This window comes from Dunckerocampus dactyliophorus, chromosome 9, assembly GCF_027744805.1.
Source record: "Dunckerocampus dactyliophorus isolate RoL2022-P2 chromosome 9, RoL_Ddac_1.1, whole genome shotgun sequence".
NCBI classification, from domain to species: domain Eukaryota; kingdom Metazoa; phylum Chordata; class Actinopteri; order Syngnathiformes; family Syngnathidae; genus Dunckerocampus; species Dunckerocampus dactyliophorus.
Genome location: NC_072827.1, coordinates 4101824 through 4114234, shown reverse-complemented (window position 1 = coordinate 4114234; position 12411 = coordinate 4101824). Strand labels below are relative to the sequence as shown.

The 12411-nt window shown below is 41.5% G+C and overlaps 1 protein-coding gene across 8 annotated transcripts in view; it reads right to left on the bottom strand.

Annotated features, from left to right (window-relative positions):
* Positions 1–12411, bottom strand: part of LOC129187496 (diacylglycerol kinase beta) — a 78105-nt gene that overhangs the window by 14233 nt on the left and 51461 nt on the right. For all 8 annotated transcript variants that reach the window (XM_054786904.1, XM_054786903.1, XM_054786907.1 and 5 more), the window contains 3 exons: positions 6983–7047; positions 4203–4293; positions 2708–2909 (listed from right to left, as the gene is read on the bottom strand). In XM_054786904.1, the coding sequence (XP_054642879.1) occupies positions 2708–2909; positions 4203–4293; positions 6983–7047 (358 nt within the window). The remainder of the gene's footprint in view (positions 1–2707; positions 2910–4202; positions 4294–6982; positions 7048–12411) is intronic.

The following is a 12411-nucleotide window of genomic DNA, read 5'->3' as shown; positions in this document are numbered from 1 at the left end:
AACGCACTTTTTAAATGATTGAATTGTTGATGAATTATTATTAAGGGAGAAAAAAAATCCAAAGCTACGTGTCTCTGTGTGAAAAAGTGATCGCCCCCTAAAGCTAATAAGTGGTCGGGGCCCCCCTTAGCAGCAACAACTGCAATCAAGCGTTTGCGATAACTTGCAATGAGTCTCCTACATCAGTCTGTTCACAACATGCGTTGTGAAGCTAATGGATACAGCATCAGCAATTAGCTTCTCGATGTGGCTGTAAACAACATTTTTGGCAGCAAATATCTGAGAAATACTTGCGATTGGGCGTGGCAAAGCGTGCCCGAGGAGTCGAGCCTGCTTTTTTTTTACATTCCCCGCTACCCCCGCCACCATCACTGTTGGCAACTTTTCAATAAGAAACGTAGCTATTGGCTGTCCTAGAAGTCGCTAGATGATGTCATCGTCTAATTTGCATATCATTTGTATATGATGTTGTGAAATGCTGTCGGAAAACAGCATAACCTCGTAGCAGAGACAAAAAAGTGAGTAAAAACACCTTAACTCCGTTTAGAACTAACAATAAACTTGATTCTTGGTTTGTTCATTTAAAATTGTCCATCCACTTAATCACAATAAAATAACTTCAATATTTTATTCTTATTATTGTTCTGCATTATTCGCTGGTAGTGTCTTGTCTGTTCTTATCTACCTATTGCGTAGCTGTGTGATATTTTAGCTCTTTCTTTTAAGACACTGTGAGTAAGACTAGTATGTGGAGTGGTAACCGCCCCCCCCTGATAATTTGTTGTGAGCTGTGTTGTTACTCTGATAAAGAGTTACCACTTCCTCGCCAACTTGTGAGCGCCACAGTATTCACTCCATGAAGCAGCAAGATCATCGGCTGATATTATCGGACACCCCTAATTATGACGTTGCCGTAAATCACGGCGTATAAACCGCGCTTTTTTCCACCGGTAAGACGCCAAATTCTGGGGTGCGGTTTATACACGATGACAAGTCTGTGACCAGACAGAAATTGACCAGAAGCACATTTTAAAAGAGCCGTCTGTGGGTCCGACAGTTGCTTTGACTTTAGCGCCCTCTGCTGTACAGTTGCTGAAAGTGCAATTCCTCTGTCTGACTGCTGTGTGTCTGTATTTTCACACAGTGAAACGATCTCTATATACACTGAAGCTAACCTAAGCTTCCATTAAAACATTGCAGATGGTTTCAAATACAATACAACGTTGGAGTTTATTCAAATTCACACTGAAGAAATGCAGTGTTGTGTACAAGACATGGATAACTGATGCGCATGCGCAGACCGCCGCTCGCGTCACCGCTAAACCAACATTAGCTACCGTTAAATCAAGGCTAAAGCTAAAGCAGCTAAAGCTAAAACGCCACGGCGATCTTTCACAGCAGCGTTCAAACTCTCCGTCTGCCGGTATGCAGAAGAGTTTGGGAACCGGGCAGCCGGACGGCAGCACGGTGTGGACGAGTCAGTCATCCGGCGTTGGAGAGCCGACATCATCGGCAAGTTGACGGCAAACTTTTCTTACATGAATTCCATTGCAGATGAATTGATGGACGGCAGATTTCTCCTTGCTTCTTCTTTTTGGAATTGCTTAGTACCTTTACGCATGTTCATTTGAGATGAAAGAGTTGGCAAGCATTTATCAAGTAAAAAATTTGTTTTCCCCGCCGTGAGCCTGAAAATGGGGGTGCGGTTAATACACCGTGATTTACGGTATTCTAATAATATTGGAACTTTTTCCCCAACCCCATTTTCCAAAAATGACAACTTTATTTTATTTGGTTGTGACAACTTTTTTTTAAAAAACTAACCCTGTCTTAAATATTTCAACTTTGTTACTCAGACTTAATTTTCCATTGCAATATTCTGACATTATGAACTTTTTCTCTTAATATTTTGACTTTATTGTCATAAAATTACAGCTGTTTTTTTACTTCATTACTGCTGTTTTTTTAAAAATTATTTTCAACGTTCTTCTTGTGCATGTTCTTCTCCATATTATGACTTTATTCACATAATATTTTGACTTTCTTCTCATAACATTATAACAGTTCCTGCAGCCTGATTCTCCAAAAATGACAACTTTATTTGTTGTTTTGTTTGGTCCTCATACATAATATTATGACTTAAAAAAATGTCTTTTTTGTTGAAATGATGATGAAATAATGTTGAAATATTTTGCCACTAAATGATATTTGTAGAATGTGCTGCAGCACATTTTAAAAATAGCACTTTTAAAGTGTCTCCATTCCAGCACACTGTGGACATCTGACACGGAGTAAAAAAAATACTATATAGAGCGTGTTATTGTAAGCTCAGCCGCGCTGAGCAGGGGAGGAAGTATTTGTCTGTGGCTTGGAGGGCTGCGGAGGCATGAGTGTCATTCTCATCTGCTGTTTTTGTTGAAAAAAACAACAATATGTCCACCCTAAAAATAACCTCAGACGCGGCGACTCGCAGCTTGAGTGTTGTCAGCCACAGCCGGGGGGAAAGGAATGTGTGGACGGACCGAGGCGGGACAAATAGGTGGTAGAAATACAGTCCACTAAACAGCACATAAAGAGTTATGCAGCTAATAGCTGGTTAACCAGGATGTAGAAATGTTGATCAGTATTAAGCTAACATAATATGGACTTCAGGATTCCAGCTAGCTTCTTCGTCATTGCTCTTAGTCCGTGATGGTTCTGGACTTACCTTGCATGCAGAACTTTAGTTCTTTTGGGTCGGTGACGGTGCCGCCGGGCGTCCTGTCAGGAACCCTCTTGCTCACGCGCTTGTAGTTCCTCCTCTTCTTGGTCTCGCCCCAAAGGTTGGAGCCGCCGTGCATGCTGGGAATGTTGAGCACGGCAATGCCCTCCAACGACGTGCCGCTCAGGTCCACTGTCACGCCGTCACACTGCACCACGCGCAGAATCATCCATCCATCAACCACCAATCAACCATCATACTGTACATGCTGTCACTCAATATCGATTAAGCTTAAGTCTCCAATCAAAAATGTACTTCCTCTCTAGGACGCAAACTGAGGCAAATACCTCATGTACTACTATAAAATACCCCATTTCCTTCTATAAAATACCTCATATACAAAATACCTCATTTATTGCTATAAAAGACCTTGTGTACAAAATACCCCATGTATTACTATAAAATACCTGAAGGTATAGCTGGCATAAAGCAATGAATCATACACACAAGACATGAATTATGTCAGCTTGGTCGATAAAATAGTTGACATCATTTTAGGGCCTGGCAGAAAGTACGAAGTATGAAATGCAAAGTATGCTAGAGAGTATGTACTGTACACATACTGTATGTGGATAAATGTACTGTATATACAGTATGCGTATGCTAGAGAGTATGTACTGTACACATGTGGATAAATGTACTGTATATACAGTATGCGTAATGAAAAATGATGAGCATCCGGTCGGTTGAGAAGCGGTTTGAATAAAATGAAGAGACGGCAGCAGCACAGCACGGCGGACACAAGAGACGTTTGCTGATCAATTCATCCATTCATCAATTTTCTGTATCCTTATACTTGTAATCAATTAATACATTTTCTATATCCCCACAATCAATTCATCAATTTTATTTATACCTACGATCACTTACGGTCCCCTAAGTCCAGTTCTGGTCGGTAATCACTTGGGTTCCACAAATAAGGAGTTTGGCTTCTCAAAACAACATGCATTCAAAGTAGCCGTACATTTGATGTACCTTCGCAAAAAAAATCTGACCTCACAAATTGGTTGGCGTTTTTGTCTCCCGTCGCATCGCTGCACACTGTCACCTGTCCATTTTTGGGTATGTGATGAAGATGCTCGCATTTTCTTCCATCTTGCTTATGCGTGTTCCACTGGGGATGAAGATGCTCGAAGATGTGCGCATCTTCATCACATGCACAAGAATGGACAGGCGACAGTGCGCAGGGATACGGCAATAACCCCAGCGACTACCTGGAACTACTTTCTTTATCACCGAAGTCCGACCAGGAATGGACTTAGGGGACCAAGTGGGGGTAAGTCGCCGTTGATGGACTACACTGCTAAAGGCTGTGGTTCTTGCAAAAATGATGATGAATGCCACAATAATAATATGTAATATGCATAAGCAGACAGAGATGCAGACATGGAATGATTGCATTGATATTTGATTGGAAAAGTAGGCGTGTTTGCCATCTCACCTCCACCTCAACGCACTCGTTGAGCTTCTTGCAGGTGGCTGATATGCTCTCAGTGGTGCCCAACTCAAAGTACCATAGCTTGTTCTTCATCCTAACACACACATTCAACATCGGCATTATATCATACAGTAATCATATCATAATCATATCAGCATAGTGAAGCTGTCTGCTGGAGGCTGTGGACAGCATATGTCCTCAGTGTCCATGTATGCCAGTACAGGCATTGCCGACGGAGCGGTGGACACGGGCTGCGGTCCAAGCAGCCTGCAGACCGTCTAAGCGCTGCTGCCTTTGTTTACACCAATGATAAGCCCTGTCAAAGGACACCTGACGGACGTGCTTTGTTGTCCTTCACCCAGTCTTGAGGAAGGACATCGATATACTCTAATGTACAAGGTATTTATGAAAATGGGACCTTGAAGAGAGATTTTTTTTTGGCGACTGATTGTGTAAGTGTGCGCACATGTTGCCCTTCATTGCACGCCAAGTGACACGTCACCACATGACGAAACACAGACCGGTATAAAAGCAAGCGGCAACAAGACTCGTGTAGGCAGGATGGCGATAGCTGCATGCGCTAAGTAACGACTGTGACATCATCACATGGTGACACGTCAATTCTACAAGAGCATGTTCTGTCCACCAATCAGTGGGGCACAGCGGGTCCAGCTCCACCCTTTCAATAACCCTACCACTGTGTTAGGACGAGGGTTGTGAAGGATAAACCGATGTGACCGGATATCCGCTTGGACAAGCAAGAGATGATATCAGCCTCCTGGATGGATAAGAATCAGCCATAAATCCTTAGATGAATGGATTGTAGAGACATGTACCAGGTATCACGAGACTACCAAACGCTAGACAGTCCGTCTCTTTAACAATGTGAGACCCTGCGCTGCCAGCAAAAGGATTGTCATGCGTGGTCCGTAGCTTAGCATGATTGAATACCAGAATGGAGGTAAACAGCATTAGCAGCGCTAGCATTACCAGCGCACCAGCTAGTCACCGGGAAAGACTTTCAACACATCAGCAAAACATATGTACATTATAGCCATTTTAGTGATCTTATTAATGGTGTATTGTGTAAAATTAGGACAGGAACAACATCAAATTAAAAGCACCAAATGAATACACAGCCACCATCCACCAGTACCAGCCTGGACTTTGTTTTTCAGAGAACAAATATGCACCTTCATGCATTCCCATATGGTATCAGCATTTGAGAGCAAATATGAGGTGAAAGAAAAAGGCTAAAAATACAGTATGGTAGTCCGTGCATCTGTGCAGCGTGGGACAAAGTTACATGGTGCGGTCAAGGACCGTCCAACAAAGTGGGACAAGTCGCTGCAAAACATGGAAAAACTGGGGGATTTCTAACTGTGTATTATTTTTTAAATGAAATGATGGCCCATATTTCCAAAATTTATATCCCTTTTATATAAAATTGTATGTAGGCATTTAGTAATTATTCTTTTTTTTTTTTTTAAGTGTTTTTTAAATTATTTCACATGCACATGCAGCAAATGGAACTGCTGAATCGTATCGAATCGTACTGTATCATTTGTATACCGTACCCAGATGCGTATCGAATCGTCTACGACAAAGAGATTTACATCCCAAGCTAGGGTACCAAAAACGTAGTGTGAAGCAGATTGGTTATTTGTCCATAAAAAATAGAAAGGCATCCAGAAGCCAAGCATGTGCTTCTACAGGAAGTAGAAATATCATTCATCTTCTCATGACTGGAAATGACACTTGTGGCACCCCAATATGTTCATATCATTTGGGGACGTGGTGCCTTGCTCAAGGGCACTCTGACAGTCTCAAACAAGCACACATGGGATGCGGATCTAGCGTGAAAAGGGGTCCATCACAGAATAGGGGATATTTGACAAGCATTTTGCGCAGTACGTCCTTAAAACAGCAGAGCAGTGCTTGTACTGCATGACATGATGGGATGGAAAGCCACATGCTATATAAATCCTTAGATGAACGGATCGTAGAGACATGCACCGGGTATTACGAGACTAGCAACCACTTGACAGCGCTAGCTCGCTAGTCACTGCCAAAGAGTTGCAACACATCGGCAAAGTTTGGAACGTCTTTGGGTTTTACAAGAAGGACGCAAAACTGGGCAAAAGCCACGGCATTTGTAGAAGTCCAAAGGGAGCACGACACCAGCCAGACCAACAGAGGAGAGCATGACAACTTTTTTGCTCTGCAACTTGTTTACTTTGAAATGTTGTGACAAATACATTGATTTACTTATCTGTGCTTGGACACATTTTTGCAACTTTTGAAGAAATGTGTCATTATTTAAGGGGCTTGGCGTTATTTATTTGTTACTAGTGATCGGACTGAAAGCTATGACTTGTGTTTTTTCATTGATATATTGAATATATATATTTCATTGATATAAAAAGATGTTCATTCCCAAGTCATTTTTTGGCCTGTCCCTAAACAATAAATTCATTTGACATGTTATTCTGTTGACTTTATTTTTGCCAGTGCTTGGGGATATAATGTGCTCTTTTCCACATTAGAAAATACTCTAAGAATGACACTTTTATACAGTTGGTTTCCTTATTTGGTCATGTAAGATTCATGTCTACGTCAACAAACATTAACCATAGAATGGAACTGAATCTTGAGTACACTGCATCCAATCATCGAATCATTCTGTTTTGAAAACGTATCGTTTTGAGTCACATCGGAACCTGTGTATCTAGATTGGAATCGAACCGTCCATCAACGCATAAGAAGCAAGCTCATCAACTCACCTGCTGTTGAACTTCTCAGGGTGCTTTTCTCTCATCAGATGGAAGCGATGAGCGATGGAAGCATCCTGTGAGGAAGAGAAACTGCTGAGAAAGGATTTTTATCATCACATTTTACAACTATAATATAACTACTCTTCCCACTTGGAGAAATGAAGTCAAATGTACAGTAGGTCCAGCATCCTGAGGCTATACACTAACTTAAAGGTTAGGGTAGTGGCCTAGTCAGGCACTGTCCAGCAGGAGAATACATCAAGAAGATGGCCTGCTAAATGAATCCCTGAGACAAGAACAAGAACAGGCCCTAAACACAAGATCAACAGAGGCTGGGGTCTACCACACCAGACAGGATCCCCTGTGCAGGCTGTGCAAAGAAGCCCCAGAGACAGTGCAGTGCATCACAGCAGGGGGCAGGGTGTGCTGGCAGGAAGGGCATGTACGGTAGCAGGTCTAGTGTACCAGAACATCTCTAACAAATATAGACTGTGGGTTCCCAGAATCAAGATGGCAGACACCACCAAATGTGGTCAAGAACGACCAGGCCAGGATCCTGTGGGACAAACTGGTGCTGGCCAAGCAGCCTGACATGGTGGTGGTGGATCAACATCAGAATAGATGTACACCTTGTGTCTACCACACTGTTCTTGCACAGATGCAGCCTTTTTTAGATGAAAATGGGATTTTAGACACCTTCCAGTCAGGTTACAGGGCCTTTCATAGCACTGAGTCTGCACTTTTAAAGGTTTTTAATGACCTGTTTTTAATGACTGATACTGGTGGTTCAGCCATTTCAGTGCTTTTAGAGCCGACTGCTGCCTTCGACACAGTGGACCATACTATTCTTTTATCTCGCTTGGAAAGCTGTGTGGGTGTCAGGGGGGCTGCCCTTGAGTGGTTAAGGTCTTATTTGTCAGGGAGATGCCTCACTGTGGGACTTGGTGACTCCGCCTTGTCAATCGCCCCCCCTGGACTGTGGAGTCTCCCAGGGATCAATCCTGGGGCCCATGCTATTTGTTCTCTACCTTAGCCCACTTAGGAGATGCCATGCTTTCTAAAAATTTTACTATCACTTTTATACAGATGACTGCCAGATCTATCTACCAATTACAAGAAATGACCATGCCCCCCCGACACCCCTTCTTGAGTGCTTAAGTGATGTCAAGGTCTGGTTGGCTCAAAATTTTTTAAAGCTCGATGAGGGGGAAAACAGACCTCATCGTCCTTAATAATAATGACCCCCTCTTGGACTTGGGCCCCGTCAAGAATCAAGTCAGTCCCACAGCCACCAGCCTTGGCGTCATAATCGATGGTGATTTTAAACTTAATAAACGTTGTAAAATCTTGTTTTTATCATCTTCGGCTTCTATCTGAAGTCAAATCATTATTATCATCGCAACATTTTGAACAAGCCACGCACACTTTTATTTGGTCACGTCTGGACTACTGTAATGCGCTCTACTCGGGAATAAACCATAAATGACTCTCTCGCTTCCAGTTAGCCCAGAACTCTGCAGCACGGCTTTTAACAGCAACCAAAAAGAGGGAGCGTATTACCCCAATTTTAGCCTCCCTGCACTGGTTGCCTGTGCATTTTAGGAGTGATTTTAAGATTTTATTGTTTGTTTTTAAGGCTTCGAATGGGCTGGCCCCTCAGTACATCTCGGACCTCATCCAAATCTACACTCCAGCGCCACATTGAGGTCCGAAGGCCAGCTCCAGCTGGTGGTGCCTAAGACCAGACTTAAGACCAGACTTAAGACCAGGGGAGACCGGGCCTTTTCTGTAGTCGGCCCAAAGCTGTGGAACACTCTCCCCCCTCCTGAACCATGTTGTAGGATGTTGTGGGATAAATAAAGTACATACAACAAAAACAGCCCCCACGATTCAAAGCTTCAAGTCTCGTCTTAAAACCCACTTTTATTCTCTGGCTTTTAACTCGGCGTGAGTCGTGTGGTCCTCTGTGTCTTTTATTCTTTTTTAGTTTTAATTGTTTTATTTATTTTAGTTTTTAAATTTAATTTAGTTATTTATTTTTTACCTACGTCTTGGAATTTTTTGCTTTTATTGTTTCTACTTCCTGTTGAAATACTTTACTGTTGTACGTTTCTTTGTTTTTATTTATTGGATTTTTTAGTTTTGACTGTAGTGATTTTTATTTATTATTTACATTTACATTTACATTCCCTTATTTACTTATTATTTGTGGTTTTGCTAGTCTGTGCAGCACTTTGGAAACTGTTATAAACAGTGTATAAAATGTGCTGTATAAATAAAGTGGATTGGAATGGATACATACAAGTATGTATATGGTGTATACTTATGTATATTCGGGGTGGGGAAAATAATCGATTCTTACATGCATCATGATGCAGACATTGACAATTATTAAATCGATTCATAAATGGCAATAATCAATGCTGACGGAGATTCCCACCCCTAATGTACAGTATCTGGTGTGTACATATGTATATGTATATGATGTATAACTATGTATATGGTGTATAAATATGTATGTTGTGTGTATGTACACTCCTGATCAAAAGACCAGTTGAAAAATTGCTAGTTTGCATTTTGCACATTTGGATCTTAATGAGGTTTTAAGTAGAGCTACAATATGCAAAAACAAGAAGGGGGAGTGAGATAAAAAGCATTTTGAAAAAGTAATTTTTTGAAAACAATTAAACTGAAATAGGTTGCTTATCAGCTGATCAAAAGTTTAAGACCATCGCTCAAAAAATAACAAAAAATTCTCCAAACCAGAACAAAAATGTTCTCAGTAGGACTCAGTAATGAGTAGCTCCACCGTTCTTGTTCATCACTTCAAAAATGGCTTTGGGCGTGCTTGATGCGAGTGTTTCCAGGAGGCTAGTGGGAACATTGCTCCAAGTGGTGAAGATGGCTTCACCAAGGACATCAACTGTCTGGAACTGATGGCCATTTTCATAAACTTCCCTTGCCATCCATCCCCAAATGTTCTCTATGGGATTTAAATTAGGGGAACATGCAGGATGGTCCAAAAGAGTGATGTTATTCCCCCTGAAGAAGACTTTGGTCAAGCCAGCATTGTGAACTGCAGCGTTGTCCTGTTGAAGAACGCAGCTGGTACCACACAGACGAGGGCCCTCAGTCATGAGGGATGCCCGCCGCAACATCCGTTTGACGACCCCGCACCACCTGAAGCTCCGGTGTTCCACTGAATGAAAAAGCACCCCAGATCATGATGGACTACCCTCCACTGTGCCGGGTAGAAAACATCTCAGGTGGGATCTCCTTGTCATGCCAGTAACGTTGGAAGCCATCTGGACCGTCAAGGTTACATTTTTTCTCATCAGAGAATAAAACCTTTTTCCACCTCTCAATGTCCCATGTTTGATGCTCACTGGCAAAGTCTAAACGGGCACTTTTGTGGCATTGAAGGAGACGAGGGTTTTGTATTCATTTTTTGTTTTTTAAACCCTTTTCCCGCAGATGGCGTCTGATGGTTATTGCGCTGCAGTCGGCACCAGTAAGGACCTTAGTGTGGGTGGAAGACCGCCCTGTGTCTTCATGGACAGTCAATCAGATCCTCCAGCTCAGCGCAGGTGTGATTTTTTTGGGTCTACCACTTGACTTTTTTGTTCCATAATGCTCAGGATCTTTCAAAAAAAGTAGAATGACTGATTTACTGCACCCAACCTCAGCAGCAATGGCACGCTGCGAGAGGCCTTGCTTATGCAGCTCCACAATCCCACCACGTTGAAAAAGAGAAAGCTTCTTAGCTTCACCATCAGGAGGGCATGACAGTGGGAATGCCTGACTGAAAATGGACATTTTGAGCAGATTATGGCTTTTATAGCCTGTGGTCTTAAACTTTTGATCAGCCTATTTCATTTTTTTTTTTGCTTGTTTTAATTACAATCTCACTCCCCCTTCTTGTTTTTGCATATTGTAGCTCTACCTAAAACCTCATTAAGATCCAAATGTGCAAAATTCAAATTCTAGCAATTTTTCAACTGGTCCTAAGATTTTGATCAGGTCTACATGTATCTGGTATAAAAATATGCATATGGTGTATACACATGTACAAGTACAGTATATGTGTATACATACAGTATGTATATGGTGTATACACATGTATATGGTGTATACACATACACATGTATATGGTGTATACACATGTATATGGTGTATACACATGTATATGGTGTATATGGTGTATACACATGTATATGGTGTATACACATGTATATGGTGTATATGGTGTATACACATGTACATGTGTATACACCATATACACCATATACGGTGTATACACATGTACAAGTATATGGTGTATACACATGTATATGGTGTATACACATGTACAAGTATATGGTGTATACTTGTATATATGGTGTATACACATGTATATGGTGTATATGGTGTATACATATGTATATGGTGTGTATATATATATATATATATATGGTGTATATGGTGTATACACATGTACAAGTATATGGTGTATACACATGTATATGGTGTATATGGTGTATACACATGTATATGGTGTATATGGTGTATACACATGTACAAGTATATGGTGTATACACATGTATATGGTGTATATGGTGTATACATATGTATATGGTGTGTATATATATATATATATGTATATGGTGTATATGGTGTATACACATGTACAAGTATATGGTGTATACACATGTATATGGTGTATACACATGTATATGGTGTATATGGTGTATACACATGTACAAGTATATGGTGTATACACATGTATATGGTGTATACATATGTATATGGTGTATATGGTGTATACACATGTACAAGTATATGGTGTATACACATGTATATGGTGTATACATATGTATATGGTGTATACACATGTACAAGTATATGGTGTATACACATGTATATGGTGTATATGGTGTATACATATGTATATGGTGTATATATATGTATATGGTGCTCCTGCATCAGCACATTTCTGAAAACAGAAACACTCACGAGGCTTTGATTGGCTGGGAAGTGGAACCCCGGCAAGCAGAGAAGAGGACAGGCAGACGGAGAGGACGCATGAGAAGGCAAGGTGAGCTGAATGATGAAGAAAAGTCATCCATAACCTCCGGGGTGCTGCATGTTGTTTTTGGGTTGAGACCACGCAATGCTTTCAAAAACATGTCACTCAAACTCAACAACCCTGGAACGCCCGTCACGGCCTCCAGAAACAGGAAGGACACCGTGGACAGACAGGAAGCTGCTCGGCTCGAGGTTAGCCATGCTAGCCTAAAGCCTGCTGCACGCCGGCTCACTCCTCCCACGTAGCACGACCTCCACCTTCATAAAAATCTAACCTTGCATCACAGCAACACAGCTTGCAAAGGTTGTTATGTAACACAGCAATTATTTCCATCTGCCATAAAACTCCCCTTCTCTCTTTAATTGCCATTGTT